We start from the raw sequence: 27838 nt of genomic DNA, 5'->3' as shown, positions 1-27838 counted from the left end.
TACTCATTCTAACCCGCGTTTCTCCGCGGATGGGCACAAGTTTCTTTAGGTCGACTACCCGTGGTTGTCTCTTTATAGACGAGACTGAGGTTTCACCGAAATGTCCTTCTCTTCTCGATTCAAAGCCTCCATCACCGTCTGGATCGACCGTTTGACAGCGTCGGTCGGTTCTTCGTACGGCCTCCGAGGCTTGAGCAAACGCACAGCATCCGCGATGCCCGCCTTGGGAGCAGTGAAGATGGCAGCCGCGTATTTCGTGTTGGCGATGCCTGCCTTGGTGGCTGTCTCGGCAGATGCAACCAACTTCTGCAGTGCGAGAGCCTCGCCGTACTGTCCACTGGACCATAACTCGTAGATCTTGGCCACCACTTTGGGGAAGACATTGCAGAATGATCCTATACAGCCTGCGCTCCCCGAAGCGAGTCCCCCGACCAGGAAGTCTGACTGTCCCCCAAAGACTGCGAAACGGGTGGCGGGAAATCTAGAAGCGAGACAGGTGATCTTTGCCACGGAGCCACAAGTCAGTTTCACACCGACAATGTTGCGTGACTCCCGTGCGATATCCGTGATGATGTTGGCGTCGAGGTCCAGCCCGTTGCAAACCGCCGGGAAGTTGTAGATGAGGATGGGCAGGGGAGAGCTCGCGGCCACCTCTTTATAGAATCTCTTGACCACCGCCGGCGTGGTCTGCTTGCCGAAGTACGCGCAGGGGAGAACCAGCACGTAGTTGGCGCCGGCGCTGTATGCGTCTGTGATGAACTCGAGCACCTGTGCCGTCGAGTGGCCGCTCGTGCCGGCGATGATAGGATATCCCTTTGGAACAGATCGCCGCGCCAGCTGGAGGAGAGTCATCCGCTCCTCGCGTGTCAACAGGAACGTCTCTGCGTTGGTCCCCAGGACGACAAGTCCCGTGAGTCCCGTGCTGGCCAGGTACGAGTAGTACTTTGCTTGAGCGTCGAGACATAGTCGGTCCGACTCAGGATCGAAAAATGTCACCGCCGGTACATAGCACCCCGCTGGCGGAGCAGTCGGGTAGCTGCTTGCTTCTGCCTGGTCATTGGAATTGTGTGCTTGCTGTAGAGCCATGGTGAGTGAGGAGAGTCGATTTAACAATGATTACCCTCTCCATCGCCTCGATGCCATCAGCAGCATGTATCTTTATAGAGGGAAGTATACTCCAGACTCGATCCATTCCATTACTGGGAGCATGAAAACATCGGATGCCCTCCCGATAGTGGATCTACCTACACAAGGTATAGTAGCGGATCCCACTTCAGGTCCTACGCCTTTGGCGGATCTCGTCCGGCGACTTCTGCCGGGTGGCATTTTCTCCAGAATGGCTACGGAAGGCACAGGTATTCCAGGGACTCGGAGAAATTGAAACTTGTTGATCATTCGCTATCATATATGTGAGGCAGAAACCGGGTCTCGGTTCTGCTCGGACTGCAAAGCCTAGGATATGCTCTTGGTCCTGAGACCGGAGTATTACGTCTGTGGTTGTATCTCTAAAGTAAATGGTAGAACGTGACTTATTGTCCTGCCTCCGCGGACAACCAGTCCAAAGCAGTCAAATCCATCGAATCTGCAAAATTCAAAAGCTGCTCCGCCGTGATCCCATCCTGCCAAGTCAATTCGTCCATGGGAAAGTCATTACTGCTTGGCTGCGAGGACGCAGTGTAGGGTGGTGGCGCGATCGATACCAGTGATGGCTGAGCTGTAGCACAGGCGCGAGGGTGGCGGTCATCAAACCCCAGAGAACCACGAAGACTTGGGTGGCGTGTAAAGATGACAGGTTGGTTTTCCTCGTTGGAGGAAAGTCTATTGAGGATGTTTTCCAGCTGTTGAAGCTCGGATTTGATCATCCTGGCGACTCTGTTGCCGCGAGATATCATCTCATCGAAAACTGCATGTGCGCGCTGTAACCAGGGGGAGCAGTCCTTGAGCAAAGATGGATCTACGGTTGCTGCCATCAGTAGTGCTATTGCTGATGTGAATGCGGCGTCAAGGTCAAACGGAAGGAAGCTTTCTATAACATTTTGTCAGTAAACCAAGTTGTTATAGTGTTTGCTAGCACACTGACCGAGGAGACTGTGATCTTGTAGAGCAGAGAGGATAGTGATCATCTGTTGAGCCGACTCAATGCACATTTGTAGTAAAGTCCGCACGCTTCCCGATTGAAGCAACTCGACCAGATTTATGCTGGATTGCCGGAGCTTCGATTCAAGAAATGTATATAGAATCGGCCTCGTCGTAAGCACAATGCACTGGACAATCGTCAGAATATCCAAAGAATTCAGTGAACTCATCCTGCTAGACTTACCTGGTGATACAGGAGGTGCAGGTACGCCGAGAGCCTTGAGATGCTGGTCTTGGAGCTGTTACCCAGAACCTCGAAAGAGTCGTTCAGTTGGTCGGTAACATTCGCAACACTTTTCAGGGCGTCTTTGGTGATGGTCAGGAAGCGTTTGTCTAGCCGCCCTTCGGCTCCGTACACAGCTGTACATTGTCAGCATCGCATACCGCAATCAATTTGGGTCCCACTCACTATTAAGTATTTGTGCCAAAACTCTGGACAGATTTATCTGGATATTCATTGCCGTTGATCTTTGAGGCTGCCCGGAGAAGGTGGGCAACTCTGCGGATATTGATTCGTCCGCGATTCCCATCGGTACACCCATGAGCGATGACATTTGACGATCCAGGACATAGACTGTCCACCAGACTTTGCGACGCCTTTGTGCCAAGTCACTGTCAACTTGTTGGCTCCGCATTTCTGTATGCATGCCATTCTCCAAAGCCGTGCGCAGGGCTTGACCGATCTGAGACGCGTCAGCATAATCGAGACAAATATTCGAGAGAAACGTACTATGCGGTATGCGGCTGCACGGAAATCGAGGCATTGCAAATAAAGAGCGGCACAGCAGTGAACCTGTATCGCTTCGATGGGATCAGCACTGTAGAATGCAAGATCCGGCATTAGCTTCATCGCGTGGACGAAGAGCTCAGCCCCCGGAGGTTTGCGACCCTTGTTGCTTTGCACCACAAATGCCTTCCCAAAGGCGAGGATCAGAAGATAGTGGATAAACCAGAGACTGGAGGGGAGTTGGTTGGGGTTTTCATGAAACTGAGAGAATTGTTGCATAAACTTGTCTTCCTCAAAGAGATGGAAGAGTTGCCCGCAGTGGAACTTGACCGCATTGATCAGGTACATTGCGAAATCTGCCGACGGAAGGGCTGGAGCCTCGGACGGGGACTCGGGCGAAGTGTTTCTCTTTCCATCCCACCCGAGATCGTAGGACTTGCCCTCGAAGAGCAAGTTGTCTGGAGGGAGAGGTGCCCGCATCACTCTCTCGTGGGTCATCGCAAGGACTCTTCGCCCAAAGGACCAATTGGACGATGTCCCTAAGTAGACTGAGGGAAAGTGTTTAGTAAGTTAAGTCGCAGCCTGGCAACACGATATAGAACTTACTGGGTCTGCCACTTGTGTCGGCAAAGTAGCTGGGAAACCCAAGCGCAAGGGGATTCATGAGTGATGCCCCTGGGGAACTCCGAAGAGATCGAGGGTTGTCTTGTGATCTGGGTAGTGACTGAGCATATAAGATGTCTGGTTGGTCTAAAGTGATCTGATTATGTTCAACAGCGCTACTGCTTTTGGGATCGTCGTCCTCGGTTCCGTCGTTCTCCTCTTGTAGTGGTCAGGACAAGGTGATACGCAACGAGCACCGCAATGCTTACCTAGTTCCAATGTCTCGTCAGGAGTTCCTTGTTCGTCTGGCGCAGCTGGGGCGGCGGTGGTCCCTCGGCTTTGTTGCTCAAACGAAGCCACACGTTTCTCGAGGTCGTTGATGTAACTGTAAAGCTTTAGCCAGAGGGACAAGTTGTAAAGCACCAGCGCCGACTAACCCTCTTGTCACCAGAATCTTTTGCGCGTGGTCATCGAAATGGCATGTCAACTTCCTCTTGGCACAAGCTTCACATGGACGGGACCCGGTGCACCTGATCTTCTGGCGACGACAGCGTCGACAACTTTCGAAACAAGAGGTCAGCGCTCTCACAAGAGGTCTGGTTGCGAAGAACCACTTACGCTTTGGGCGCACGTTTCTTTGAGCTGCCCTGGTTCTCTGCCGCAATGAGCTCCATAACTGTCGAGTGATGGAAGACTTCTAGAATCCCGGTAATGCCTGCCGCTTCCTTCGGCGAGGTGGAGGTGATAAATGAGCTTTGGTGACGAGTTGAGTATATGGAACGGCAAGCAACATTCGGGCCGGTCGAGCGGGGTATGATAGAAGTCGGGACAGTTTCCGATGTTGTATGGGAGGCTGATACGACTAACCATATGAGGAAAAGGGACCCGTCTATCATCAAGTCCCACTTTGGACTTCATCACCATCTTCCAACATGCAACCCATGGGAACAGGATCTAGATGAGATCAACACAGTAATCCCCGGTCGACTCTTGATGCTCAACTTTCACATGTGAAATATATGCCATATAAACTCCATGACTGCTATTGTCATTGAAGGAGAGGTACATTCGTGGGGCCAACCTAACGAGAGAGGCTCTGTCCCAGTTCGAGATTTCCTTTTCCCCCCAGTATTGCAGTATGATTAACGCATAACAACATATCCAAAACGTAGAACTGGGGGATCCGGAGTACTCCAGAAACAACGTACAAGGTACGTCCTGGCGCCCTTCGAGCCTTGTTCTAAGGCGTGGCGGAAATATCAGGGCCGCTACGGCAGCCTTTCCGATAGGGCTCTATCGAGTTCCACTGCTGCGTTCCCGGTAGACCTACCAGCGCGTCAGGCGCGTCGGACTGTCAGCCTCTACCCAGGTTCTTTTCCCACTTTCTCAGAGCTGATTGATGGCGGCTGATCGCTCTGTCCCCAAGTGAAATGGCGCCCGGCGATCAGCAGGGGAGCAATGAACTTCCGATGCTCTGCACACGGCCCGGCCAGATGGCCGTCTGAAATTTGCGGGTGCAGGTCGCTGGGTTGAATATTTCCTCATTAGAATGAAACGTACATATTCTACTCTGTTTCCCCAGAAGATTCTCCTGTCACAGCTCACACCAAAACATCTCTCCAACACAGCCGCATTTTCTACGACCTGGAATCGTCTTGACACGGGCTCCTTTCCACGAGATGTTGACACACGCAGTTCATCCGACTACTCCTTGTCGCCAGGCAGTTCTTAACTTCAGTCAAGCGCGCGTTTTAACCCCACGCGCATCCGTACGGAGGAGGCTCCTCTCCACGGCCGGGGCCTACAAAACTCCCAAGCCATTCAATGAGCCAAATGTAAGGTTCACAATCCCATCTACTGCTGCACCTTAGCTAACAGAAGGCTGGCCAGCTACACTATGCGCCATCATCCCCGGAGCGGGAGAAGTTGATCGTAGCAGTCCAAGAGTTGCGACAAAAGCTTCCAGTTCGTGTACCGTCAATAAGAAACGGACAAGACGAACCCGCCCAGCCGAGCTCATCCGATGCGGAGACATATATGCCATCGGAGATCTCATCAGTCTTTGCCAAATACACTCCGACAACAGAGGCGGAGGTATCAGCCGCCATCGAAGCGGCGCTCAAGGCCAAGACGGCATGGCAGAACACACCCTTTGTCGATCGGGCAGCCGTTTATCTCAGAGCAGCTGAACTGGTGTCCGGAAAGTATCGATTCGAGCTGATGGCAGCGACGATGCTTGGGCAAGGGAAAAACGCGTGGCAGGCAGAGATTGATGCAGCTGCCGAGCTGGCTGACTTTTTCCGTTTCAACGTCTCGTTCGCCGAAGAGATCTATTCCCGGCAACCTACGCTGAATGAGCGCGGGCAAGCAGGGTGAGTTGAGCCTCCGCCAATTTGATGTGTGGGACAGGGTCACTGACGAACAATCTAGACGCACCGATTGGCGTCCTCTGGAAGGCTTTGTGTATGCCATTTCGCCGTTCAACTTCACAGCCATCGGCGGAAATCTCGTGTCGGGTCCGTCGCTCCTTGGCAACGTCGTCCTTTGGAAACCTTCTCCTTCCAACGTATACGCAAGCTACCTGGTATACAAAATTCTTCGCGAGGCTGGCCTCCCACCGAATGTTGTCCAGTTCGTTGGCGGCGACGCTGAGATGATCACCCGAGTGGCCCTGGCACACCCGGAACTGTCCGCCATCAATTTTACAGGATCTTCAGACGTGTTCCGGAGCCTGTATGGCAAGATAGCAGATGGCGTTAAGGAACGAAAATACCGTGACTTCCCACGGCTGGTGGCGGAGACCTCAGGCAAGAACTTCCACCTGATTCACAACTCTGCCGATATCAGTAATGCGGTGAAGCACACCATTCGTGCCTCTTTCGAGTACGCGGGCCAAAAGTGCTCTGCCTGCTCGCGAATCTACATCCCTGCGAGCCGTGCTGAGCAGTTCTTCTCCGAGATGAAGAAAGAGCTGAGGCAGGTCAGAGTGGGCCCACCCGAGGACTTTGAGAGCTTCACTGGTCCTGTCATAAATCAAGCAGCATTCGATAAGCTCACCAAGGTCATCGACGCTTCCAACCAAGACAGTCGGCTGGAGCTTGTGGTTGGGGGCAAGTACGACGGTAGCAAAGGCTACTTCATTGAGCCCACCATTTACTCTGCGAAGGACGTGGATCATCCTCTCTTCGACCGAGAGCTCTTTGGTCCCGTTCTGGTGGCCCACGTTTACCGCGACGAGGACTTTGACTCACTCTTGACCAAGATCGACAAGCAAGGCGGCGGCTTCGCGTTGACTGGATCCATCTTTGCGACCGACACAGCGGCAATCCGGCAAGCGGAGGATAGGCTTCGCTATGCCGCTGGGAACTTCTACGTCAACTGCAAGACGACCGGTGCTGTTATTGGCCAACAGTCTTTCGGGGGAGCACGAGGCAGCGGAACCAATGACAAGGCTGGCAGTGCAAACATGTTGATGCGCTTCACGGCCCCGCGGACCCTGAAGGAGGAATATCATACCCTCGACACGGTACTCTATCCGAGCAACAGTTGAAGTTTAGAAGATTAGTCGGGACGCAATAAAGGGGAAAACCTCGAGAATTTGTACGAGGTACTTGTACATAGACACATAGATAATGACAGCGACTAAACGGCTTTAGGTAAAGACTATGTACCAAGAACCTCGGGCGGACGAATTAGGTTTCAGACGAGGGTAGGAGCGGAAGAGGACCGTGTGTATCCGTCCCTGCCCACCCCTGCACTCGGCCTTCTCGCCAGCAATCCGCCAATCCCGCCAATAACAAGCTGCCAATGCCTGGTCCCCCTTTGGACCTCGGATCCGGCATTTTCTCGTTGCTCGACACAAGCTTCTCCGCTCTTTCACCAACTCCCCCTCCCTTTATTAAGGGAATTTGCTTTGAGCCAGCTACAGATTTGTTCAACCTGAGGGCAACACGAAGCTGCGCTAGGTTCCTACTTGGTAGTCTGTCTCTCATCCCCCTCTCCCCTCAAATTTTGGCAGCAATGGCTGCTCGTCGGTCTCTCCTGCGCGCTGTCCCCGCATTGACAGCAAGACGAGCCACCGCACCAGCTGCGTCTCATCTCTCAGCATCTCTCAGAATGTCGCCGAACGAGCAGATTGCCAGGCGCCGACTTCATGCGACTACGCGCCAACTCGCTGCCACCAGCACTGCCGTCGCCGACTATCCTACCTCTCACGAACAGATCACCAATGTTGTTAACACACACAACTTCATTGACAACCAATTCGTCCCCTCTGAAACCTCCCAATGGATCGACCTCCATGATCCTGCCACCAACAATCTCGTCACTCGAGTGCCTCAGTCCACCGATGCCGAATTGAAGGCCGCTGTCGCCTCCGCGGAGAAAGCCTTCCCAGGATGGCGAGCGACATCCATCATAAGCAGACAACAAATCATCTTCAAGCTGACCCATTTGATTCGCCAGAATATGGACCGACTGGCCGCCTCCATCACCCTCGAACAGGGCAAGACTTTTGCTGATGCCAAAGGTGATGTCCTTCGCGGTCTGCAAGTCTGTGAGACTGCCTGCGGCATCACCACTCAAATGACTGGTGAAGTCATTGAGGTGGCAAAAGATATGGAAACTCGTTCATATCGCGAACCCCTGGGCGTGGTGGCAGCCATCTGCCCCTTCAATTTCCCCGCCATGATCCCGTTGTGGAGCATTCCTCTCGCTACCGTGACTGGCAACTGCTTGATCCTCAAGCCCAGCGAGCGGGACCCTGGTGCTGCCATGATCCTCGCTGAGCTGTGCAAAGAAGCTGGGTTCCCCGATGGCGTGGTCAACATTGTCCACGGTGCGGCCAAGACGGTCGACTTCATTATCGATGAACCAGCCATCAAGGCCATTTCCTTCGTTGGCTCGAACCGAGCTGGTGAATATATCTACACTCGTGGTAGCGCTCAGGGCAAGCGTGTCCAGGCCAACCTGGGTGCGAAGAACCATGCAGCGGTGCTTCCAGACTGCAACAAGAACCATGCACTGAATGCCATCGCTGGTGCGGCCTTTGGTGCTGCAGGCCAGCGGTGCATGGCCCTGAGCACGCTCGTAATGGTGGGTGAAACGAAGGAGTGGGTGCCAGAGCTGGCCGAACGTGCAAAGGCCCTCACCATCAATGGTGGATTCGAACCGGATGCCGATCTCGGCCCCTTGATCAGCCCACAGAGCAAGAAGCGAGTCGAGGATCTGATCCAGAGCGCGGTAGACGAGGGTGCAACCATCTTACTTGATGGCAGAGGCCAGTACCCGCCTAAATACCCCAATGGCAACTGGGTAAGTCAAACTTGCTGTTACCGTCCATCGAAGCGTTACTAATTCGTGTCAGGTCGGTCCAACCATCATTGCCAACGTCAAGCCGCACATGAAATGCTATACCGAAGAGATCTTTGGCCCTGTCCTCGTCTGTTTGAATGTTGACACGACTGAGGAAGCCATTAAGCTGATCAACTCCAACCCCTATGGCAATGGCGCGGCCGTCTTCACACGTTCCGGCCCCACCGCCTCTCTATTCCAGAAGGAACTTGAGGCGGGCCAGCTTGGAATCAACGTCCCCATTCCCGTGCCGCTCCCGATGTTCAGCTTCACCGGTAACAAGAAGAGCGTGGCAGGAACAGGCGTGGCAAACTTCTACGGCAAGGATGGCATTAGGTTCTACACCCAGTGGAAGACTGTGACAAGCCTGTGGAGAGCCGAGGATGCGTTGGCGACAGAGAAGCAGGTCTCCATGCCGACACACTCGTAAAGAAGCTTGGGGTATGGGGGAAGTAAAGGAGGCGGGTCTGGGATCAGATTCGACCAGAATGGTAGTCGAAGTGGTTTGACACGGTGGTCACTGTAATTCGAAACAAACGGGGCAAGGGCTGAACAAATTGATTACCAGCACCGGGGCACAAAAAGTTGTGGACAGGCCTTTCAGCGAGCAATAATTCGTGCGCAGGTCTCTTCTGGGAACTTTTGCAGAAGACTGTGACGGTCTTTGGGCGAATGCGACATGCAAACATAACGAGAATGTTGCCTCGACTTTTTTTATTATTCGCAAAAAGGGGGGAAACAAATAACATTCGCCCAAATGCAGTCGGATGCTAGAGGGGATTCATTGTCTTTGAAGACACCCCAAGGACTCGGTAGACCTGTTCTTACGCCCTATCTATATATATCTATCTGTGTGTTTGTGTATGGATGTATTTATGGACAGCCTTTTGTTACACACCTCTGATGAATACAGTTTTCGTGTTCGAAGAGGTGAAGCGAACTTGGAGGTGGTACATATATGCCCCTGGCGGGCGTTCTATTTGTATATTGCGCGTCTGCTCTAGAGTACATATAAATACAATTACTTTCTGAGTCTGACTCTGTTCTCTCTCTCTCTCTCTGTCGGATGCCATGCCTCTAGCAAATATACATGCGTGTCTCGACATACACACGCTCGGGCCAATGCGCGACTGGCTTTATGTGTCGGATTTGCTGGGTTTTTGGAAAGCGCAAAGGCGGTGCGCCTACGCCTGACTTTCTCACCTGTATGAATTGCATGCTTTCATATCTCGCCATGTCCAAGACAAAGCCGTCTCCAGCATCTCCTCGGAGACTGCCAGTCTATGCCGCAGGTCTAGGCGCACGACTGAGGCTCGTATTGAGGAGCGATGTCAACCTATTTCCCCTTTTCTTTGGGAAGAATCCGACCGGCAGTCACTTGATGCGATGCTGGAAGGATCCACCGATCACTAGAAACCTGCCTCGAAGACCGGAATTCGGGATTCGTGATTCAGGATCGGCGGCTGTGGGTCACTCGGTTTTTCCGCGGTGTTTCAAGAGTAGCTTGCGAAGACGCTCGCTCCTTTGAAGTCTCGGGATTTGATCGATTCCACATCTCAAGGACTGACGTGTCTTGACAAAAATGGCTGTTCAACATCGACATAGCTCGTCTCGCCAACCGCTGTCTTGACCCGCCAGACAAGGTCATCCACGGCACCCAGCAGCTGGACGAACGCGCTCAGCACAACGCAATACTTGCGAAACCCTTCGTCCTTGATGGCGTCAATGCTCAGCGTTATTTGGCCAGCTTTGTCTCTCCCAAATGCTTCGCTGAGTCCAGCAGAACGCGCTATCAATGGCACAGGCAACACCGCCGGAAGTGGAGAACCTGTCTCCAGCGACTGCTCGACCAGCGTCAGCACGGCCATCAAATCGCCAATGAGGCCCTCGTCCAGGGCGCCTGTCACCTTTGCGAACCTTTGCTTGTAATCTTGCCGAAGTTGGTTCGAGAAGAGGATCAACTGACTCAAGCTTTGGTTGATGTCCATACAAAGATCCGCGACATGAGATAGCGTCTCTGCGTCAAAGTTCGAGCTTGAGAACTCAAACCTCAACAACGCAAGCGGTCCAGCAATTCCCCCGAGGGTTTCTACACTGGCCAGAATCTGTTTCTCAGATGTCTCCTCCAGGTCTGAATGCTTGTGCGTCCACGACATGACATACAGCGCGTACAAGTCCTTGCTGTCCCGAATGGTGCTCGCAAGAACACGTCGACAATGTCTTGACGCGGATGGTGGTCGCGGGATGAAGATGACAATGGCCGATGCTGTAAAGCCAATCATCACGAGCAGCACTCTCCGCCAGAAAACAGTGTAGCCGACACCGGGGTTGCCGTACGATGGAATATGCGTGTCGACCCAGCTGTATGCCACAACAAGGTATAGGGTCGAGGCCATCAGCAAAACACCCTGCAGGAATGCTGGCGGAGCAAAGAGTCGTCCCCACATCAGCATGACCACTACCAATGCCATGATCGCAGCCATGCCGTAGGGGTTTCCGGGTCCGTTTCCAGCTCCGATATACCAGCACACCATGCCCAAGATACCTCCAACAACTGTCCCGAAAGTTCTGAGGACGAAACCATACACAAACTCCGCCGTGTATGTCATGAGGCCAGTCTGGGCCATAATCAGAGCCCACATGCCCTTTTCGCGATAGTAGAAGCCAGCACTTGAGGTCAGAACAGCTGGAAGTGCAAGGGCAATTGTCAAAACCAGCGCACGCAAAGCGTACATGCCTTCGGTGTTCCCCAGCCAGCGTGACACTGCGAGCAAAATCTTCCCCGGGGTGCTTCGTTTCGTGCCACCACGAAAGCGAAGTTTGTCAAGTTGTGCCTGTGCCCCTGTCTCCTTCTCTTCCTCGTTCTTCTTCGTAGAGGAGTTGGTTTTGCTCCTTGTCAGAGCTTTCTCAAGCTCTAAATCATTGTTGTCGCTTGGCATTGCAATGACACCGGGGGCAGCGTCCCTCCCAAGCCCCCACGAGAGCAGATCTCGTAGACCCTTTGGCAGCCATATCTTTGTCTTCGTCCGCTCTTGCTCAAGCCTAATGACCCGCGTAAGCATAGCATCCAAGGCAGAAGCTACGCTAAGAATTCGCTCTTCAAATATGAACCCGAGCGCCAGACCGTGAATTGGAGCACCAGCGTTTCCCGGTGTTTTCAGCACACCGTGCTCGTCGAATAGATGATTGTGCGGCTCAAGTAAAAGCTCTGAAATTAGTGTCTGAAACCGCTCCTGGTCTTCCTTGAGCTTCTTAAGCACCTGTTCGTGCTCTAGTCGAAGCATGTCGCACTCATCAACACCAGGCTTTTTGACCCATCGTCTGCTGTTCACAGTCTGCAGCGCCCCCAAGATAGCGTCTACCGCATCACCACATGTATCCAGCAGTGACCCGCTCGATGCGAACAAAACTGCCATACTCTTATCCAGCAAGTCTTTCGTGTTCGGATGTTGGAAGCGGTCTCTCAGACTCAGAACTCGCAGAAGATGGTGGTGGCCGATCTCAGGCATGTCAGTCTCGGTAGTTCCTCCGTGTATGGCCTCGCTCAATACGTTGAGCTTCTCATATTTAGTCCGCGACTTCGCCCGGAAGATTTGGAGTTCCAATAGTCCTGTACACATAATGACCACCTGGCGAAGTGGTTCGTGCAGGCTCTTTACATCCTCAGTGCTCCATCGTCCAGTTGACAGATCAAGAGCGAGAAAACCCAGGTTGGCTTCGACTTCCTTGTAAGCGGCAATAGTGGTCGCCTTGGTTTTTTGCAGCTGCGCTAGATTGACTGTCGCATCTGAATATCTGAAGGCCAGCTTACAAGCATTGAAAACCCCTTTCATTGGAGCGAGGGCACCCTGCATAGTGTCGAGGACGATATGCGAGGTGCTCCGTGGGAACAGGAGTATATTGCATGCCATGCCAATGCCAATTGCCGTGGCTGCCGGTTTGATCAGGACAGAAGGGATTGTACCAGTAAAGGTCGGGATCAAGGGCCCAATGGTGAGAAAGATATCCGAGACGATAATTGCAAACATCTGGAACAGTGCGAGCTTCGGTGCGCGAACGCGTAGGCGTGCCACCAAGTAGACAAAGAGACCGACCATGCAGAAGTATGTGACGGTAACCCTTGTATCAAGCATAAAGCCTTCAAAAATTAAAACCTGCGTATACATCGACTGTCCTGTCGTCTGCTGCGTATTCGTTTGCTGCTGAGTGGCTTCAGAAGCAAGTTGCGCAAGTCTCGCATTCGTCTCAGCCGCCGGTCGAGCAGCCAGTGCAGCCTTCATCGAGATCACGCCCCATGCCCATCCTGCGGCCATGCCGACGATCATGGTCAAGCCGCCCAAGACTTGAATGAAGACGACGCCATTGCAGGGCAAAATGAAGAGGACAATGCATCCGAAGAAAGTGGCCTGGCCAAATGCAACGAGGGTTGGATTGATGAGCAGGAACAGTGTTGCGATCCAGACTGCGACAGAGCACTTGAAAAGCGTCTTCAAATCCTTGACGTTGAAGTGGTCGAGCCATTCAGGCAGACCTTTCTTCTTCGGCTTCTCATCGCCATCATGGATGAAGTATGGCGAGTCGGCAAGTTCAGCTGAGATGTGTGAGTCTCCAGTGCTCTTCTCCCATTGTATCGCTTCTTCGCGCTTCGGCCGTTTCTCTGTCGCCTCTGCCGCAGAAGACGCAGTATTGTCGCTCATGCTCCCTCTATTCTCCCCAACTCATACTCTTGTACGCACAAAAATCGACGCGCGAGAAAGGGAGACAAGGATCGAACCGACAGGGATATCGGCTATTCAAAACAAACAACATGGACGAGGTGCGTCACTGACGGGCTCGGATGTCGACCAAAATATTGTGGTGAAGCATAAAATTGTACATGCAACATAATTGGATGAAAGTGGACATTGACTTTGATCGACCACAATGCCACGTTGGATGCGGCTGAAATCTGTCCCTACAAGTACTGGTAGAGCTCGACGACTTACGGATGAAACCAATTACAACAAGACTCGGTGGCAACCATGGCTCGTCATTTTGGCAACGAAACACAAACAGTCGAAAATATTCTGATGCTGCATAGTCTCATAAACCTCCTTCCCACCAGGTTTCACAACGCCTGCGACATCACCACGAAGCAGGCACAATAATACCCTTGGATCTAGCGAGCTTTGAGCTGTTGTACATAAGAACACTTCTCGGGAGAACGCATTCCTCAACATTCGTCCCGGTGGCAATGTCGCGAGGTTCCCAGTCGTTTGCCTCGAAATAACTTCATTGGTGCCTAAACCCATGCGGACCGATGCAAAAGTGCAGGAAGGACATTTTCGAGCATCTCACCTAGCCGAGAAGTCGAGTCTGTCTGCCCATATGGTTCTACTCCGAGTTACCGCTCGATCGAGTAACTCTCTTGCTGGCTTCGTTCTTGGTCGCCTCGGCACCACTGGCTGCAGCATCCTGCACCTTCTCTTTGACCTCAGTGGCAGTATCCTTGGCCTTCTGTGCTGCCTTCTTCACGTCTTCCTTGCTAGGAACGGGGGGAGATCCACCCATGCTTGAGAGACCAACAATGATGGCGATGAGTAGCGCCAAAGCGCCACCAATACCGCCAGCGACGTCGGGCATGAATTTGATGGCCTCAACCGGGTCTTTCTTGGCCAGGGTAATGAAAAGGTCAAGCTTCTCTTTGATGAAAGTGACCGGGTCGTCCATGAATTTGAGATCTGAGGGTGACTTAGGAATGTCTTCGGGTTTGGGTCTGCTCTTTGCATCCTCAGCTTCTTCGATGGGTCGCTTGACATCGTAAGTTTCGGCGCGGAAGGCGTTGGCGTCTTCGATGGAGTGACCAATGTAAATGTTGTCAAAGGTAATGTCGGACTGCATGGTCCAGATTTCAAAGCCGATCTGCAAGCGAGGGTTAATTACCACTTCATAAGGAATATGGCCAAGCACTTACTGCTCCAATGGGTTCGAAGTTGGAAGGAGTCTTGTCCTCGAAATAATCGGGGTTAGGGATCTTGCGTGGTGCCCAGGGTCCCTTGTAGGCAGGGTTTTCGATGAATGGTGCAGTCCACTTGCCCTTGTAGAGAGGATTCTTCTTCATCGGAGGTTCCCATTTGCCACACCCAGACACTTCATCGCACTTGGGATTGGGGACTTGAGGAGGAATCCAGTCACCATCTTCTTCATCGTCCCAGTCTTCGGGCTTCTCAGCTTCTGGGTCAGGAATTGTCGCAGGTTCATCCTCGAGCCAATCGTCGGGCTTCTCAGCCTCCTCATCAACCACCTCGTAAGGTTGATCCTCATCCCATTCCTCGGGTTTGACAGCTTCGGGGTCGGGGATTCGAGCTTGCTCTACCCAGTCATCGGGCTTTTTGTCCTTCGGATCGTCAATTTCTTTGGGAGGGTTAACCGCAGGAGAGAAGTCATCCAGGAGACTTCCATTCTTGGCGGACGCATTGTCGATCAACATTTCAAAAGTATTGTCTGGCTTAACGATGAGGGTATAGAGTGTGGTCAGCTTGCCAGTTTTGGCTTGTGGGGGGCTCTTCAGGTGTTTCTCCTCGTATTCGCCAGTCTTTGGGTTCTTGTGCTGGAAGATGAAATGGACCTGGAACAGCTGTCAGAGTCATATTTTCAAGAGACTAGCAGTCAGACTCACCTTGTTAGTAGCTCCGCACTTGTCGGGACCAAACATGATCACGTAGGGAGAGGCGTTGGAGAATTCCTCTGCGTGCAGTTCCTTGTTCTCACGGAGCAACTTCATATATGCACCACCACACTCGAGGCCATTCTGAAGCTTGACCTCGTATTGGACGACAAGGGTCTTGCCCTTGTTGTTGATGACAGAAGGGAACTTGGCTGAAATGGCATGGTGCGCGGCTGCGTTCTTCACAACCAAGCCTTTGTCGCCAACGATGCCGGGAAGGACAGTCGGTTCTTCGACCGCCCATTCACCGACATACGCCCAGTCTTCATCACTCTTGGAATCTTGCTTTTTGGCATGTGAAGGGGTCCATCTCGTGTCCCAATCGTCGGTGAATTGTTCTAGGAAGGGCGCTTTAAGGCTGGTGGGCTAGTCACAGGTTAGCGGAAAGCAAATGGGCATGGGCAGATAATGCCAACTCACAGTGAAGGTGGGCCGCTCAACAGCACTCGTTGATGTCTCTGCCTCCTCTTGGGCGAATGCCGTACCAGCGAGGAGAGCTGATGCATAGAGGGCCGGAGTGATTGCTGCGTTGAACCGCATGCTGAGCCACAAACACTGAGGCAGGGCAACAGTCAATTGACAGGGAGCACAAGATGCAAACCAGATAGAGAAGAGAATGGAGGAGGAAAAGGTTGCAAAGAAAAGGTCCCACTCCCAGTCGTGGTTATATTTCAATTCTCTTTGAAGGATCAAAGCAAGGTGTCCTTTACGGGACGGACTCCACCAGGGGGGAATTTCAAATGCCACTCAGATCGGTGAAGCTCCAGCACACAACAATTAACCGCGAAAGGCGGGGGATCACGTGTTAGCACGCGTTGGCCCCATTGAAAGTTCACTCAGTTTCTTTTCTATTCTTCTCCTGTTTCCCTCTTTAAGAACAACCCCTGCAAGTTCCTGTACCACTATCTCGATAATGGGGGACCAGAGCAACGACCACCTGGTCCAATCTGACGATCCGGACCACCCGGCGAATTTGATCCCGCGGCTCTGTAAACAATTCTATTCCCTTGGTAGGTTGTAGACGGGGAGCGGTCTGCTTAGGCCGCTGAAACTGACTCCCTCTCAAGGATGGGTCACTGGAACTGGAGGCGGCACAAGCATTCGCAAGGATGATCACGTCTACATTGCTCCGTCTGGCGTACAAAAGGAGCTCATGAGACCGGAGAATATCTTTGTCCTTTCGTATCCGACTCCCAAATACCCTCCGTCTGCACGACAGTACATTCGAAAGCCTCTGGACCTGAAGCCATCGGCATGTACCCCGTTGTTCCTGGCAGCATTTGAGCGTGGTGCCGGTTGCTGTATTCATACGCATTCCCAATGGGCTGTTTTGATCACCCTGCTCGTCGAAAAGTCTTATGGCAAAGAAGCTTGCTTCGAAATCAGCGACATCGAGCAGATCAAGGGTATTCCTAAAGGCCCGAAAAAGGGTATGCTTGGTTTCCATGACACCTTGCGGATCCCGATCATCGAAAATACTCCTTTCGAGGAGGATTTGACTGGGAGTTTGGAGCAAGCCATGGAGCAATATCCGGACACGTGCGCCGTTCTAGTGAGACGGCATGGAATGTGAGTACCATGAATGAACGGGGAACAACAAATCACTGATCTCAATCCAGATACGTTTGGGGCGACACTGTTGCTAAAGCAAAGACGCAATGCGAAAGTCTGGATTATCTGTTTCAGCTGGCGGTGGAAATGCACAAACTTGGGTTGCCATGGACGCAGAGCAGCTGAACCTCTAAAATGCTGTGGTTAACGATCTCAGCTCCTTTTATCAAGATAGACTTTATGGCAATAGAACTCCAGTGGTGTCCACAATCAAGCACATGATGAATAATAGCACCATACGTCTACATTTGTACCAGGCAAAATGAGAGCGTCGAAGTTCCCATCTCTTACTTTAGCTATGCAGTATGGAAATATTAATATTTGCCTATTTTGTCTTTAGGTCTCTTCTCCAAATTGTCCATCCCTCTCCAAGAAACCACTTCAGATCTCAAATCACCGCACACTCTGCAGGATATCAGCCATTTCAACACCATCCATCCGAAATCGGGAACGGCTCCAGCAAAACTCTCGAGGCCATGTCTACGGCGGCGTCAGTTTCATCCGAGTCGCAAAGGCCATCAGCATCAGCGGCACAACGCACGCAGGAGGCCAAAGATGCATTTACGGCTTCGCTGACCGCCGTTGGAGCCAGCATTGATGCCGAGCTGCATGCCCGGGCAAAGAACATACATGCGAATGCAAAGGCTCTGACAAAACAAGAGGACGAAGTGCGGAAGGCGACAAAGGGCTTGTGCAAAGAGAACGATTCTTTGCAGAAGCTACTCGACAAAACCAAGAAAGAGGTGCAGAGTTTGGGCGATTTGGACGATATCATGGCGAATCTGGACGCAGATATAGCCATGATTGAGGAAACCCTCAGGCTAGTGGAAGAGGACGAAGACGAACAGGTCCCGAAGAGCAACATCTCGGAAAGCGGCAAATAAATATGACCGCGCCAGTCCTTCTGTTGTGCTTGAAGCTGCCTTCACCATTTGCCCAATGATCCAGAGACGAGCAGCCAACATTAATGTTCCATCAATTCAGTTCTTCTACGACTATATGGCAGACAGGCTGGTGCACAGAGCAACTAGGGCTCTACTCGACTTCTTGGGACAGGGCAACAGAATCAATGATCTTGAAGGGCATGGTATCCCCACATCCCAATTTGGGGTGTAGCAATAGGACACGGTGACTTCATATCAGCGGTCAGGTGTATGATACACGACGGCAACGATTATGTAGATGCCTCAATCCGTACCTCGTGTCTCATCAACTCGTAAGACATGCGTTGGACTGGTAGAAACCAATAGCCTTTCCACCGCTTTGCCAGTGTAGCCTTGCGAGGCTGAGCGAATGACGTAGTTGCCTGGAACCATTGCGGCCACCAATCGGAGGCTTCCTTTCTCCGCACAAGCACCAAGTCCTCGGTACGTAGAACTACTTACCCTGGCTGATTGCGGTCCTGCTCTTTCGCAACCCCTTCGTTCATCTGCCAGGACAGCGTCCTGAGCCGGGCGCGAGAACCGATTCCTCATGCTCTCGGCATTCACCGCTCAGCCCATTGTCGAGCTGAAGCAGCGTGACAAGTCAAAGATCGAGTCCATACTTTCTCACAGCGACCAACTGCTTGTCGGCCTTAACACGGGTGCCCTCCGCATTTACAGAGTCAAAAGTCCTCCATCGCGTTCCGCTGAATCTGATGAAGGCCATGAAGGCCACGAGGCCACGACCGACGAACCACCTGCGATAGCCAAACCTTCCGAACTGCTTCGAGAGTACGAGAAGTTCTCAAGATACAAGATCGAACAGCTTGCTGTTTTCCGCGAAGCGAACATCCTGATATCTCTAAGCAATGGTCTTGTCTCTATCCATGACCTAGGCACCTATGAACTCAGTGAACAACTCAGCAAGACCAAAGGAGCTAGCACCTTTGCTGCCACAAGCAACATCGTCAAGGACTCCTCAACTGGTGTGCCTACCCTTGTCAGCAGGTTAGCGGTTGCGGTAAAGAGAAGGCTCCTCATCTGGACCTGGCATGATGGAGAGCTTGAGTCTGAGGCTGCTGAAGTCGCGCTGTCGCACAGCATCAAGTGTTTGAGCTGGGCAACGGGCACAAAAGTTATTGCTGGGCTGAGTGCAAACTATGTCCTTGTTGACGTTGAGTCTCACCAGGTCAAGGACATTATCGGCCCTGGCAGTATTGGTGGCACCCCTGGCCAAGAAAGCAGCAGACTGGGTGGCACAATGAGCTATATTGGTATGGGTTCAATGGTCCCCGTACCGCTCGCAACTGGACTGGGAGATGACGAGATGTTACTGGCCAAGGATGTCAACACCCTCTTCATCGACCGCAACGGAGACCCCATTACTCGACGTCAGGTTCCATGGCGCTTGGCTCCTCATGCGATCGGATATTCATATCCTTACCTCCTCGCTTTACAAGAAGCTTCAAAAGGTGTCCTGGAAGTCCGGAACCCTAAAACGCTCACTTTACTTCAATCGATTGATCTTCCTGGCGCGGTATTACTCCAGGTTCCAAATCCGAACATCAGTCTTGCCCATCAAGGGAAGGGATTCCTGGTTGCCAGTGAACGCGTCATCTGGAGAATGCAAGGGCTAAATTACGATGCCCAGATTGATGCTTTGGTCGAAGGCGGTCAATTAGATGAGGCAATCAGTTTGTTGGAGATGATAGAAGAGACTCTGATCAAGAACAAAGCTGGATGCTTGCGTGACATCAAGATACAGAAGGCTCGGCGCCTTTTCGACGAAAAGAAATTCAGAGACGCGCTTGACCTGTTCGGCGAGGTCTCTGCCCCCCCTGAGCTTGTCATAAAGCTATATCCCGCAGTCATTGCAGGTGACCTTGCGAATGAAGAAGTGAGTAGTGTCGTGGGGAATGAAGCGGAGGCAAACATCGAAGACAACCCCCAGACATTGCCGCTGAAGACAGACGTCGCCCCAAGTCCTGCGAAAAGGGCAAAGACCATATCCTCAGAGGTCGATGCGGCCAGCATACAGAGCGTGAAAACTGCAGACCGCACAGGGGGAGAGAGCCTCTCGGAGAAAGAACTCAAAAGCGCTGCCCGAGAACTCCAGGCATTCCTCGCCGACGTCCGTCGCCGCCTGCAACGATTCTTCAACCCGGACCAGACGGTACGCAATCTGTCTGAAGTCCAAATGGCAGCCCAGTCCGAGGACATCCGTCAGGTCACAGAGCATCTTCTTGGGATACCCACGCTGGATGATGTGGATCTTGCAGACAAGCTGCTGGATGTGGCCAAACTCGTTGACACCACCCTTTTCCGCGCGCACATGTATGCTACGCCTTCACTTGCAGGATCACTTTTCCGCATTCCCAACTTCTGTGATCCCGAGGTTGTCATGGCGAAGCTAGAAGAGACAGAACGGTACAATGATCTGATCGAGTTTCTATACGGAAAGAGACTGCACCGGCAGGCGCTGGAAAGGTTGCGAAAGTTCGGACAGGCGGAAAAGACTGAAGACATCGATCCCCTGCTGCATGGACCTGCGAGGACGGTCTCATACCTGCAGAATATGGGCCCAGACCTGATTGATATGATACTAGAGTTTGCCAGGTGGCCACTCGAGGTGGACCCAGCAATGGCCATGGAGATCTTCTTGGGCGACACGGAAAACGCAGAGTCACTCCCACGGGAGAAAGTCCTCGCATTCCTCGAGTCAGTCAACATAGACTTGGCGTTACAGTATCTCGAACATGTGGTTGACGAATGGGACGATTTGACGCCTGAACTGCATCAGCGGCTGGCTGCGCTCTATCTTGAACGCTTAAAGGATCCGGCAGCAACAAACCAAGACGACCTGCTCGATAAATTCCTAACACTCCTGAGGACGTCTGATCAGTATTCTCCCGCAAAAACCCTGGGATTACTGCCTCGGGATGATCCAATGTTCTATGAGGCTCGAGCCATCGTCTTCAGCAAGATGGGCAACCACAAGCAAGCTCTGGAAATCTATGTCTTCAAGCTGCATGATCCCGGCAAAGCGGAGGAATATTGCAATCAAACGCATCTGGAGGCGACCAGCAAATACTCCGGCAAGTCGGTGCCTAAGCGGAAACCGTCCACCACCGATCCAGTTGATGAGGAGCCTTCCATCTATCATATTCTCCTAAACCTCTATTTAAACCCACCGAAAGGTGAGCAGGCACTGTTCGGGCCAGCCCTTGGGTTGATGGCTCGCCATGGACCGCGGTTGCCGGCAAGTTCGACGTTGGAGCTGATCCCCGAAGATTTGCTGGTGAAGGAACTAGAGTTCTACTTCCGCGGTAGGATACGAAATGCCAATACTATCATGAACGAGTCGATGATAGTCTCGGGCCTGAGGAAAGTGGACGCTGTTCGAGTTCAAGCCACTTTGCTGCTGGGAGACCGTGTCCAGACCGGCGGTCGAGGGAGAAAAGTGAGGATCGACGAAGATCGAGTGTGTGGCGTCTGTTATAAGCGACTTGGTGGCAGTGTGATCAGTGTATTTCCTGAGTGAGTTTGTCCCTCTTTCCCATCAAGGCCTGTGCACTGACAGTTGAGACAGCAATTCCGTCGTCCACCTCGGATGTGCAGTACGCAAGCAAAGCGAGATTGCTGCTAGAGCGGTCTGAAGCATAATGTCCATAACCATAATGACTCTCTGATACCACCGAGTGACTTCTGTTATTATATCTCGTCCTGCTCATTCTCTTCGCCGTAGTTCTCTTCCTCTAATTCATCCTTCGACTTCTGCTTCAATGTGCTATCCTCGCTGTGTTGTCCGGTTTGCTTCTTGTCTTCCTCCATTTTCTCAGTTAAGAATTTGTTGATATCCTCCTGTAGCTTCTTGCTTGAAGCCCGTAGCTCGGCCACATACTTTGTTTTGGCTTCCGCGCTGAGCGATCCGTCGTCCTTGATTTGTGGTGCCGTGATTGTGTACTGGAAATGCTTCGATTCGGAGGGTGAGGTATAGGACGCAGTGAGTGCCGTTGGAGAATGATCTGAGGGGTTCGACATGGCTCAGAAGCGCTGTTCGACGGGCAGTTCTTGAAGATTAAACGGATGTAGCACTCTGCATTGTAGAGAAAAGCGAGTGCGGGTCGGAACCAGCGGGGGTTAGAGGGACTCCAACTGCCACGCCGACGTCAACACATACCATCTCACCTGCGCAACCTTCGACTCACGCGTCCTGCTCGTATGGACAAGCTCAACCTATCACCCCCAGCGTGTAAGGCGAGAGAGAGATGTCTATGAAGGCTTGTTTGTCGCGTAGCGCATCCATCACAGTTGATCCGGTGACCTTTCATCCCATGCCACCCTCTCCGGATCCCTGAAGCGAACGGCCTTTCTACTTTGTCTATTCGACCATGGAACCACCTCCTCAGCGACGGATGGGACTGCGGTCGCCAGTCCCTCCTGCCTCGTCTGTTTCGCCGAATCCGTCACGCGCAGGCTCGAAGCAGAGCAACCGACCCAGTTCGAGCGGCAGTGACACCTCGGGCTCTTCACGCCTTTCAGTTGTCAAGAGATCTCCTTACAACCAACAATTGCCTACGTTTGTTTCGCACAACAATTCAAGCAATGCCTCGTTACCATCCCACAGCCGGCCGTCCGCACAGTACATGCCTCGTGATGGCAGCGCAAAACACAATCTAGGCCCTCCGCCCGAATTGCAAAAGCACCGCCCACGACAGCACTCACAGGGTTACTTCGAACCCTCGATGCCTTCTGCCTCCCTAGCCAGCCAGTCTCATCTACATGATCACACCGGGATGCCTGCACTCAATCCTTCTCAAATTGCCGCCCAGGCTGCAATGCAGCATCTGAATGCGACGAACCATTCCCGCAAGAGATCGCAGACGGTACCATTTCCACAAGAGCAGACACAGCAGGAAGGTCGCCGTAACAGCAGAGGGTCGGCAGGCTCTTACGAGGGCCAATCCCCAACCACAGCGGAGCAACAGTATCGCAATGGACTAGTGGGCACCAACGCAGCAGCAACGGCAGCTAGCGTGGTATTCCCCAGGAATTTCGCATCAACTAGCCAAGTTTCGTTGGTGGAGGAGGAAAAGTCAAAGAAAGGCCTGAAGAGATTTAGACCGAAACACATTGTGCTATCAAGGGACAAGGACAAAGAGGCTAAAGAGAAGCCGTTGCCGTCGCCAAATCGTTTGGCACCAAGTGGTTTGTCGAAGGTTATGAATGCCTCTACCACAAGCCTTGCGGAGTCACTGTCGTCTAATTCCTCCTCCTTATATCAGCTTGCCAACCCATCGTCATCAACCATCGTACCATTTCCAGAGCAAAGGGAGCAGAAAGACAAGACTCACAAGCACCATGGTCTACGTCAGAAATTAAAACTCAAGGATAAAGATGAGACCTTTGCCCTTCCATTGTCTTCTGCCAGCTCAAACTCTCGTCCAGTGGATGTCAACAACCCGCAGTCTCTCTACTCCTTTGCTCCACCATCACCCAATCCATCATCCAACTTTGCCAAGTCAGTATCTGGGCTCGATCTTCGGCATGGGGGTCGAGCTCTGCGGGAGAAAAAGAAGGAAGAAAAAGCCCAGGCAGCCTTCGCCAATCTTGAACCTGTCTATAGCCGGGGAGAAAGCGACACCTCCGAATGGCCTTCCCTGGGGACCAGCTTTACCAATCAATCGGTTAGCAATTTCAACACATACAGCGAGATCAAAGAAGCAGGGGCGAACTTTGGTCTTTCCAACATGTCTGCAGATGATGCTTGGGACCTGCTCAGGGCAAAGATATTGGTGACATTTGAAGGGGAGGACGTACGAATAGCTGTCGAGGATCTGAACAAGCTCGTCACAATTCACGTGCAGAGGTGCGTGCAAAGAAAAGATCCCAGTATTGTCATTGGTGATCTGGAAGATCTCTTGAAGACTGGGTTTCTAAGCCTCAATCATACCTTGCGCAATGCTGCCGATAACAGCCTAGTACCTAAGCTGGTGGGCATATGGATGGAAGTGTTCGGCAAAATCCTCCCATTCATGCAGGCTGTCTTTCTTCCCCTTGATCAAGAGTTCAAGGGGAGAGGCACAATACTAACTACCCCCAAGATGGCCGCAGAATTCTGGGGAGCTCTACCGAGCCATGAGAGTGGGAGTAAGCTATCGTCATCACCAGCATCTGGAGAGGGCGCAGACTTTGTGGTTGCAGCGGGCGAGGAGCTGGAGGTCAGACGGATCCTGCTCATCAGCTACCGGGACACTATCGTACTGCCACGCTACGAGGTGCTGAAGTCGACCTTCTCGCGACTGAGTCTGGACAGCATCAACGCGTCCATCATGCAATTTGAAAATGGGAACAGAAACCGCGGCAACAGCGGTGGAAGTGACAGGCCTGGGACTGCTCAAGGCACCGAGCCAACATATGGAAGCTACAATTCTCAGAGCAGTACATTGCTCGGCAGTATGACGTCCGGCGGCAGGTCCCGCGCAACATCCAATCTGTCCGTGGTGAGCAATCCCGCACAGGACGTGGCCTTCCAATCATTTAGCTCTCCTCCAGCAGCAAGGCCGACCGATAGCTCATCATCGCACGTCACAGAAACAGTGGCTCGAATGCTCCAGTGCCTCTCGGTGTTGTGTTCGATTCAGTCTGGAGACGAAGCTCAGAATCGGATGGAGGAACTCAACAAGCAATTGAAATTGAACTGGCTAGGCCGGGGCCGTACCGGTAGGAATCGGAAGGGTTTTGTTGGGAGCAAAGTGCGACCCATGGGACATGGACTTGACCGCGAAGGGAGTCCCACGCCTACGCCTACTCGACAGGGGACTGTGAGCAGGCAGAGCGACGATGCTGGATGAGAGACGTCATGTAGGTTTAAAGGCATATCGATGCTATAGTCAGGATGACGGATGACAAGCGGATGGTTAACGACATGAATGAGATTATGCATTGGGTCAAGTCTCGATCTGCAGGCCTCTCGTTATTCTTGCGTTAGAATCTCTGTGGGACTGAAACTTCCTACAACCACTACAAATATGAAGCCTAGAGCACTTGAGTCTCTCCATCAACCAACATTCATAAGCACACTGATCTGAGCCTTGCAAGCAGCCGTCTCCAATTACCTCAATCGACGTGACAAAATGCCATTCATTCACTCCAGCCTGGATGATACCCTTCTCTACCATGTTGACTACAGACCGGCCTCAAGCCGCCCTCGTTTTCAGCCAACAGCCAGCCAAACAAAAGATTGTAGCAACAGCGGCAAAACACTGGTCTTCATCCATGGGTGGCCAATGTCGCATCACATGTACGAGCACTTGATGGTGCGGTTCTGCGAGACGTACGGCATCCGATGTATCGCGTCCGACCGAAGAGGCTTTGGGAAAAGCGACTGGAACACCAACCGCAGCACGGAGATCTCTTACGACACCTTTGCTCAAGACACCATTGACTTGATCGATCATGTCGAGGTTGGCGATTTCGTCTTCGTCGCGAGCAGCATGGGATGCGGAGAATCTCTTTTGGCGTACCTTCAGATGCGTGAAGACCTGCAGAAGAAATGTCAGGGTTTGATATGGTTGGGTCCCAGTCTTCCATGCCCATTGAAAACGGACACAAATCCCATGGCACCGTCTCGAGAATTATGGGACATGATCCTGTCTGGTTTTCGCTTAGATCGCACGGCATTCGCCAGGACCGCGCTCCCAGGCGTGTTTGGCATTCCTTTCAACATCGGCATCGAGGTGCCCGAGACAGTTTTGCAAAGGTTCGAATGGATTGTCGCACAGGCCGACGCCCTTGCGATCGAGAGTTGCGTCCAGATCATCACGGACAGAGACTTCACCGATGACCTCAAGAAACTGGATAGAAAGGATATAAGAGTTCTCGTTATCCACGGGGACAATGACCAGAGTAAGTGAAATCCAAAAATCATCTGTCGTCTCACACACAAGTGCTCATGCATCTATCTGCACAGGTAATCCCGCCGAAGCCACTGCGAATCTCATTCCAAACCTCGTCAGTCAGGCCCAAGTCAAAATCTACGAGAAGGCAGCGCACGGCATGTACCTCACACATGCAGATCAAGTCACCGACGATATCCTCTCCTTCGTACTCGGACTTTGAAGAGCGGGGAACATCTGGGCGAAAACATCTCTCGAGGCCTATCAGCGTTGCCCCCTCACTAGGCCGAGCAACCTCGTATTCCGGCGTGCAACCATAACGTTATGGTCTGCAACTCGGGAACTTTGGTGGTTGTGTTGTTTAAATCCAGACTCGACGTTACGGACGGCGGTGACAGTCTTCCTACTCCCAAGAGACGAAGCACACGACAGAGTACGAGCTTGATGTTATATTTGCAGTCTTTGGGCTGCCGCTCTCTTCATTTCCTTTAGTAGCTTCACATAATCCACGCTGTTTCAGGTCGGTTGTCCAGGATAATTTCTATAAGCCGTTGGTTCCCTGTTTCGCGCAAGGTACACCGGATCATGTCAGAAAAGAAAGCCCACATCAAGCGCAAACCCGCACCGTTGGCGGTGCCGCAGCCTGGGGAAGATGCGGCGGAGAGGAAACGAGTACTCAACGTCCTTGCTCAACGACGATATCGGCAGAGGCGAAAAGAGCACATCAAAAAGCTCGAGGCCCAGGCAGCAGACGCGAATGGGGACTCTGGTGTCCTGTATCCGCAGAACTTTCCTCTGCCGACAGACCCAGATAAATCACCAAACGCCATTGCAACACAGTCAGATACTGGTGCTCAATTATCGCAGTCATCCATCCAAACATCGGAGACATCATTCAATGGCAGTATCTGCGATTATCAGATCGAGACGACGGGGGAAACTGCGTCGCTCCCTGTTTTGCTGGATGCCTTTGCTAGCTACGATGCATATTCGTTCACTGGCATTCCGATCGAGGACCCGGCTCTCTGGGATACTTCAGGAGTTCTGCCTTCGTTACCAAGTTCACCGCTATCGTCGTCAAAGCATACATCGTCAAGCGAGGGTGAAGCCTGGTTATTGACACCTCTTCCGGATTCCCAAGAACCTTCTGAGACCGGCCAGAAGACGCCCCTCGCGCAATCAATTTGTGACCAGGAAATGACATATTCTTTCCCAGACGAGGCGCACCTAGAGATGGCAGAACTTACCTTACTTCGGGGGTGTATGGCAATTGCCAGGCGGATGAAAGTCCAAGACATCATATGGTCCCTGACCGCGAAGTCGCCATTTGCTGATTCTTCCGCGCCTCTGGCACAATTCAATCACCTACCAGATAATTTGCAGCCGACCCTGATCCAACTGACCATTCCACACCACCCAGTTATCGACCTTCTTCCGTGGCCGTCGGCGCGTGACAGAATGATCAACGTCTTGTCACAGCCTCCGGAAGTTCGGCCTCCAGGGGCAGCCTCGCCAATGGCTCTGTTGGACTTCGTGTATGACCTGGAAGACAGCGCCGAGGGGGTAAGGATAAGCGGCAGCGATCCGTATTCCGGGAAGAATTGGGAAGTGGGTGAGAAGGTATTCAAGTCCTGGTGGTGGGTTTTCGACAGGGATATCGTCAAGAGAAGTAACGAGTTGCGTGCGTTGAGGGGCGCGCCAATGCTGGGAACGGGGAGTATTCTGGGAGAGGTAGGATGACTGGAGCATGGCAAAGAGTTTGGGTGAGGGCGAGAGGTTTTCTTTGTGGCTGTGGAGTGACAATAACCACCATCTGGAATGACTGGCTGGTTGCTATCTTTGGAACATGTTCTAATGTCACGGCGTATCTGGACACAGGGTC

At 52.4% G+C, this 27838-nt stretch overlaps 13 protein-coding genes across 13 annotated transcripts; 8 read left to right on the top strand and 5 right to left on the bottom strand.

Annotated features, from left to right (window-relative positions):
* Window positions 1-72: 72 nt before the first annotated feature.
* Window positions 73-1086, bottom strand: AYO20_08244 (hypothetical protein; the record flags this gene model as incomplete). Its single annotated transcript, XM_022646524.1, has 1 exon — window positions 73-1086. The coding sequence occupies one exon, from the start codon at window positions 1084-1086 to the stop codon at window positions 73-75; it is 1014 nt and encodes a 337-aa protein (XP_022497521.1).
* Window positions 1087-1529: 443 nt separating this feature from the next.
* AYO20_08243 (hypothetical protein) lies at window positions 1530-4140 on the bottom strand (the record flags this gene model as incomplete). Its single annotated transcript, XM_022646523.1, has 9 exons — window positions 1530-2026; window positions 2081-2264; window positions 2321-2496; window positions 2546-2819; window positions 2867-3411; window positions 3470-3685; window positions 3736-3851; window positions 3904-4026; window positions 4085-4140. The coding sequence occupies 9 exons, from the start codon at window positions 4138-4140 to the stop codon at window positions 1530-1532; spliced, it is 2187 nt and encodes a 728-aa protein (XP_022497520.1).
* A 1005-nt stretch (window positions 4141-5145) lies between these two features.
* Window positions 5146-7016, top strand: AYO20_08242 (1-pyrroline-5-carboxylate dehydrogenase; the record flags this gene model as incomplete). Its single annotated transcript, XM_022646522.1, has 3 exons — window positions 5146-5301; window positions 5345-5838; window positions 5897-7016. The coding sequence occupies 3 exons, from the start codon at window positions 5146-5148 to the stop codon at window positions 7014-7016; spliced, it is 1770 nt and encodes a 589-aa protein (XP_022497519.1).
* A 470-nt stretch (window positions 7017-7486) lies between these two features.
* AYO20_08241 (methylmalonate-semialdehyde dehydrogenase (acylating)) lies at window positions 7487-9248 on the top strand (the record flags this gene model as incomplete). The annotated part of the gene is made up of 2 exons (XM_022646521.1): window positions 7487-8779; window positions 8832-9248. 2 exons carry the CDS (start codon window positions 7487-7489, stop codon window positions 9246-9248), a joined length of 1710 nt encoding a protein of 569 aa, XP_022497518.1.
* A 1126-nt stretch (window positions 9249-10374) lies between these two features.
* On the bottom strand, window positions 10375-13515 carry AYO20_08240 (hypothetical protein; the record flags this gene model as incomplete). Its single annotated transcript, XM_022646520.1, has 1 exon — window positions 10375-13515. The coding sequence occupies one exon, from the start codon at window positions 13513-13515 to the stop codon at window positions 10375-10377; it is 3141 nt and encodes a 1046-aa protein (XP_022497517.1).
* A 676-nt stretch (window positions 13516-14191) lies between these two features.
* AYO20_08239 (hypothetical protein) lies at window positions 14192-16064 on the bottom strand (the record flags this gene model as incomplete). Its single annotated transcript, XM_022646519.1, has 4 exons — window positions 14192-14719; window positions 14772-15425; window positions 15477-15890; window positions 15945-16064. The coding sequence occupies 4 exons, from the start codon at window positions 16062-16064 to the stop codon at window positions 14192-14194; spliced, it is 1716 nt and encodes a 571-aa protein (XP_022497516.1).
* Window positions 16065-16437: 373 nt separating this feature from the next.
* On the top strand, window positions 16438-17261 carry AYO20_08238 (methylthioribulose-1-phosphate dehydratase; the record flags this gene model as incomplete). Its single annotated transcript, XM_022646518.1, has 3 exons — window positions 16438-16534; window positions 16592-17093; window positions 17144-17261. 3 exons carry the CDS (start codon window positions 16438-16440, stop codon window positions 17259-17261), a joined length of 717 nt encoding a protein of 238 aa, XP_022497515.1.
* A 350-nt stretch (window positions 17262-17611) lies between these two features.
* On the top strand, window positions 17612-18019 carry AYO20_08237 (hypothetical protein; the record flags this gene model as incomplete). Its single annotated transcript, XM_022646517.1, has 1 exon — window positions 17612-18019. One exon carries the CDS (start codon window positions 17612-17614, stop codon window positions 18017-18019), a length of 408 nt encoding a protein of 135 aa, XP_022497514.1.
* Window positions 18020-18608: 589 nt separating this feature from the next.
* On the top strand, window positions 18609-21599 carry AYO20_08236 (hypothetical protein; the record flags this gene model as incomplete). The annotated part of the gene is made up of 1 exon (XM_022646516.1): window positions 18609-21599. The coding sequence occupies one exon, from the start codon at window positions 18609-18611 to the stop codon at window positions 21597-21599; it is 2991 nt and encodes a 996-aa protein (XP_022497513.1).
* Window positions 21600-21769: 170 nt separating this feature from the next.
* On the bottom strand, window positions 21770-22099 carry AYO20_08235 (hypothetical protein; the record flags this gene model as incomplete). Its single annotated transcript, XM_022646515.1, has 1 exon — window positions 21770-22099. One exon carries the CDS (start codon window positions 22097-22099, stop codon window positions 21770-21772), a length of 330 nt encoding a protein of 109 aa, XP_022497512.1.
* A 350-nt stretch (window positions 22100-22449) lies between these two features.
* Window positions 22450-24912, top strand: AYO20_08234 (hypothetical protein; the record flags this gene model as incomplete). The annotated part of the gene is made up of 1 exon (XM_022646514.1): window positions 22450-24912. The coding sequence occupies one exon, from the start codon at window positions 22450-22452 to the stop codon at window positions 24910-24912; it is 2463 nt and encodes an 820-aa protein (XP_022497511.1).
* A 435-nt stretch (window positions 24913-25347) lies between these two features.
* On the top strand, window positions 25348-26179 carry AYO20_08233 (hypothetical protein; the record flags this gene model as incomplete). The annotated part of the gene is made up of 2 exons (XM_022646513.1): window positions 25348-25966; window positions 26031-26179. The coding sequence occupies 2 exons, from the start codon at window positions 25348-25350 to the stop codon at window positions 26177-26179; spliced, it is 768 nt and encodes a 255-aa protein (XP_022497510.1).
* A 362-nt stretch (window positions 26180-26541) lies between these two features.
* On the top strand, window positions 26542-27696 carry AYO20_08232 (hypothetical protein; the record flags this gene model as incomplete). Its single annotated transcript, XM_022646512.1, has 1 exon — window positions 26542-27696. The coding sequence occupies one exon, from the start codon at window positions 26542-26544 to the stop codon at window positions 27694-27696; it is 1155 nt and encodes a 384-aa protein (XP_022497509.1).
* Window positions 27697-27838: the final 142 nt, after the last annotated feature.

Source organism: Fonsecaea nubica (assembly GCF_001646965.1).
Source record: "Fonsecaea nubica strain CBS 269.64 chromosome Unknown Scaff63, whole genome shotgun sequence".
In the NCBI taxonomy this organism is placed as follows: Eukaryota; Fungi; Ascomycota; class Eurotiomycetes; order Chaetothyriales; family Herpotrichiellaceae; genus Fonsecaea; species Fonsecaea nubica.
This window is presented reverse-complemented; position numbering and strand designations above follow the sequence as displayed.